Here is a 3,862-nt window from a genome sequence, read left to right on the forward strand (position 1 = left end):
GAAGGAGAAGAGTACTAGGTCCTCATCTGTAGCTTGCTGTGGCTCTACTACAATCCCAGAAATAAGAGCCAAACTTTTAATTGCTAAGCAATATTGTTCTTGTTAAGTTGTTTACATTCCAGCGAGCTACATTGTCATTCCTACAAACAATAAACAACATGAAGCATTTCTTTGGTCCCGTGTTTACTTCAAAGTCTAAAATGGTGAAAAGTGTCTGAAACAGAAAAGTGTGTAAGAATGTTGACGGTGGTTGGAAGTCTCTTTTATAGATTAATATTTTAATAGCTAGTGGGTGATGTCATCCACTCCAGTAATAAACCTTCAGCACAATGAAACCACTGAGAGGAGATGGAGCAATTTGTTAATTCTTCTTAATCTCTAAAGTGTAACTGTTAAATCCAGCAGCACGACACAATGTGACATTTATTTAATATTGTTCATCTTTTAGTCTGGACTCTGATTTCATACAAAAACACTTCGCTCAGCGAGTTACATGTCCGACTATTTCTTATACCAATTTACAATATCTCATATTTTGGCTTCAAGAGATCTGCTAATGTCAGTTTACAATATGTGATTTTATATGGATTCATGCGTTTGTGACTAATAAAAGATTTCACACGAGCGATTGCAGCACTTAAACACAAACATTTAATTAAGGTCTCACAGATACAAAATAGCGTTTCTTGATTTCAGAGAATAGCATTTCTTTTTAGCATTTTTTTTTTTTCATTTTTCTGACTTGCATGAGGTAAACAACAAAACATCCAGAGACTGAAACGACCTGAACGTCACACGAAGAGGAGTCTGAGTCTTTACTGTGTTCGTCACGTGAGGAGAGGAAGGGAGGCTACAGGCCGAGCTGGAGATCTTTAACTCATCCGTTCATCTTCTTAATAACTCTGCCTCCAGAACACGAAGAGCCAACAGCAGCACGGTTTCAACACACTCCAACACAAACGAGAGGAAACCGAAGAGTAAAGAAGCTGCAGGCGGATCTCTGATGTTTGAATCTTCTGTGGCTCGTTTACATGCAGAAGATGCATTCAGGGACCTCCACTAGAGGCATGAAAACAGTTTTAAAACCCTCTGGGGTCTGTCGGTAAATACCGTGTTTTATTATAGTAACAGAACTTCATTTATGAGAAAACCAGTTGAATGTTGAGATTTAATCACTTTGCATGTGAACAAACTATTTTGTTTTTATTTCTTCTGCATTTGTATGTAAACGTATGGAATAATATAAGTCTGATGGGACGTTTTTACCTCTTTATTTTAACATTCATCTTCCTGGTTTACTTTTTATTCAGATTACATATGAATGCAACATTTTTTACCCTCTGAAGGTCCCTGAACGCATCACATCTGCACCACAAACATCCTGCATGAATCCTTCCTGACCTGTAGGTCATCCCACAGTCAGCTGATTTTTACTCTTTATGTTTCAGGGAATTTCAGAGAGAGCTTCTGCATCATGATAATCATGATCAGAGAGAGGAAAGGCAGAAGGTAAGAGAGGTCTGAGTCAGGGGTCAGACGGGAGGCCGGTCCAGGTCCTACTGGTCTCACTGGTCTCATTGGGGCAGAGCTTTGAGGATGGCGTTGACCTCCTCAGCGACGGCTGTCAGGGCGAACTCAAACTGGTCCTGGAAACAAGAAGAACATCATCATCATCTAGTGGCTCCTCAGGGAGGGGCCATGATGGTCATGATGGTCTCTCAGAGGGACAGACCTTGGTGCGGACCATCCCGGGCCTCTGGTCTCGGACGTGCTCCAGAGTCGCAGCGATGTCGATCTCTTTCACACCTGCAGGACGTCACACACACACACACACACACACACACACACACACACAGATCATAAGAGTACATCCCTGGTTCAGGTTGATGATGAATGTTGATTATTAGAAATGACTCGTATTTAAAGTCAATAACAGATAAACTTTACCTTTAGCCATTCGGTTGAGGACCATGTCAATCAGGATGTACGTCCCGGTCCGGCCCGTACCGTTGCTATTGAAACAGAGCAAACTTTACTGAACACAAAGGAACCAGAGCTCAAGGACCCTCTTTACTGAGAGTGTGTCGCTGCCACCAAGTGGATGAATGTGGTACTACAACGCATGTGGACGTGTTTCGGGGACTGTGTGACTATCTCTAAGTTGAGTCTAAACTAAACCTCTTTACGGTTTACCTGCAGTGCACGATGATGGGGCAGGACCGTCCTCTGTAGCACTTATTCACCTTCCTGAAACACAATAATAATAATATCTACATTTAGTTACTTATATCTGACGTTTCTGTTTTCACAACCTTTATATTTACATATACAGATGTTAGGGTCATCATCCATTCAGAGGATCACTCATATGAAATATATCTAATTTCACACATATAATAGAAACGTTGTCATGTTTGTTCATATATGTATATATATATATATATATATATATATATATATAAATAACTAAATAACAGCTAGATGAGACAGATAAATAGATGGATGGAAACGGGGAATGATGGATTAATTGGTTAATTGATTGGTTGGTTGATTGATTGATAACGGGGGTAAAAAGGGTTTTTTCGGCGATGGACCTCCTGCTGCAGCCACATCAGTCCATGATCATTTTTGTGACTATGCAACTGGACCCAGACTACTAGCTGCAAACCACAAGAATGACACAGACAGATATGTAGAAAATAAAACCAAGGGCCCCGCTGACCTCCATCGCACAGGGAGGAGGAGGGAGGGAGGAGGGAGGGAGGGAGGGGAGAATAATGGGAGGCAACAGTATACTGTCTTCTGCATCATGTTTTCACACCAGTGTTGATCCAATGTCTGAGTTTAAGTCGTGATAACAAAATTATTTCTTCTTTTCACATCATACGTGCAGAACAGGGACGTTTTAAAATCAGAAGATGACACATTTGAGGTGTTATTTAGTCGCTGTTGGTGTCTTTATGTGTGGATCTGGAGGTTCTGCAGGTACCTGCGGAAGTCCAGCAGCGGGCGTGTGGAGGTGGGGATGCCCTGAGCCGGCCAGCTGAGGAAGTGGAACTGAGTGAGCGTCCTGGTCTCCTGCGTCTGCACGTTCTTCAGGTAGAAGCTTCGCACCAGGAAGTCGTTACACCAGATGTGCTCTGACACCAGGTTCACCTGGATGGAAATGAACACAACACAGCTGCTGACATGTTCCTCCCTCTCTCTCTCTCTCTCTCTCTCTCTCTCTCTCTCCCCCCCCTGTTCTCACCTCATAGATGTGGTAGAGGGACGAGCCCTCATCAGGCCAGTAGCGGTCACACTGTTTCTCTCCGTCCTCCACCAGAGCCGTCATCATCACGATCACAGTGCAGCCGTTCTCCCACACCATCTGACAACAGACATTCAATGAAATCATCAAATCATGCTGAAGATAAATACTGAATAAATACTTTGCCTGCTGGATAATGAAGAGATAAAATAATTCATATCAGGACTAATCGATGGAAAACATAATATTACTTTGGTGATGTATTATTTCTATTCAAGGAATAACAGAGAATTCAATTTTTGATGTATTGCTCTACACCCTACGGTGGCGGTGATGCTCCTCTAAGCTGGTTTACCAGCCTCCAATAAACACCAGAGAAGAAGAAACACCACCAGACACGCCCCCTCCTCTGCTGCAGCCTGAGCGGATCATGTGTGAGAATGCTTCGCAAAGACGTTTGGAGGAAGAGATAAAGGAAGACAACAGGGACAACAGGAGCTTGTTGTGGGTTCTGAGGTCAGTCAGAGGCTGAACGGCCACAAACAAACAAACCGGAAATCAATGCAGCCTGTGGATGAGCGCTAAGCTAACAGGCTAACAACAATAACACAC

General features: G+C 42.7%; 1 protein-coding gene across 1 annotated transcript; it reads right to left on the reverse strand.

Annotated features, from left to right (window-relative positions):
* Positions 1-632: 632 nt before the first annotated feature.
* LOC116379701 (receptor-type tyrosine-protein phosphatase-like N) lies at positions 633-3,455 on the reverse strand. The gene is made up of 6 exons (XM_031841674.1): positions 3,251-3,455; positions 2,990-3,156; positions 2,194-2,247; positions 1,948-2,012; positions 1,733-1,806; positions 633-1,646 (listed from the first exon to the last, which is right to left on the reverse strand). Exons 1-6 carry the CDS (start codon positions 3,395-3,397, stop codon positions 1,575-1,577), a joined length of 579 nt encoding a protein of 192 aa, XP_031697534.1. The 5' UTR covers positions 3,398-3,455; the 3' UTR covers positions 633-1,574.
* Between the last annotated feature and the right edge of the window lie 407 nt (positions 3,456-3,862).

This window comes from Anarrhichthys ocellatus, unplaced genomic scaffold, assembly GCF_004355925.1.
Source record: "Anarrhichthys ocellatus isolate YVR2014 unplaced genomic scaffold, GSC_Weel_1.0 scaffold4971, whole genome shotgun sequence".
NCBI classification, from domain to species: Eukaryota; Metazoa; Chordata; class Actinopteri; order Perciformes; family Anarhichadidae; genus Anarrhichthys; species Anarrhichthys ocellatus.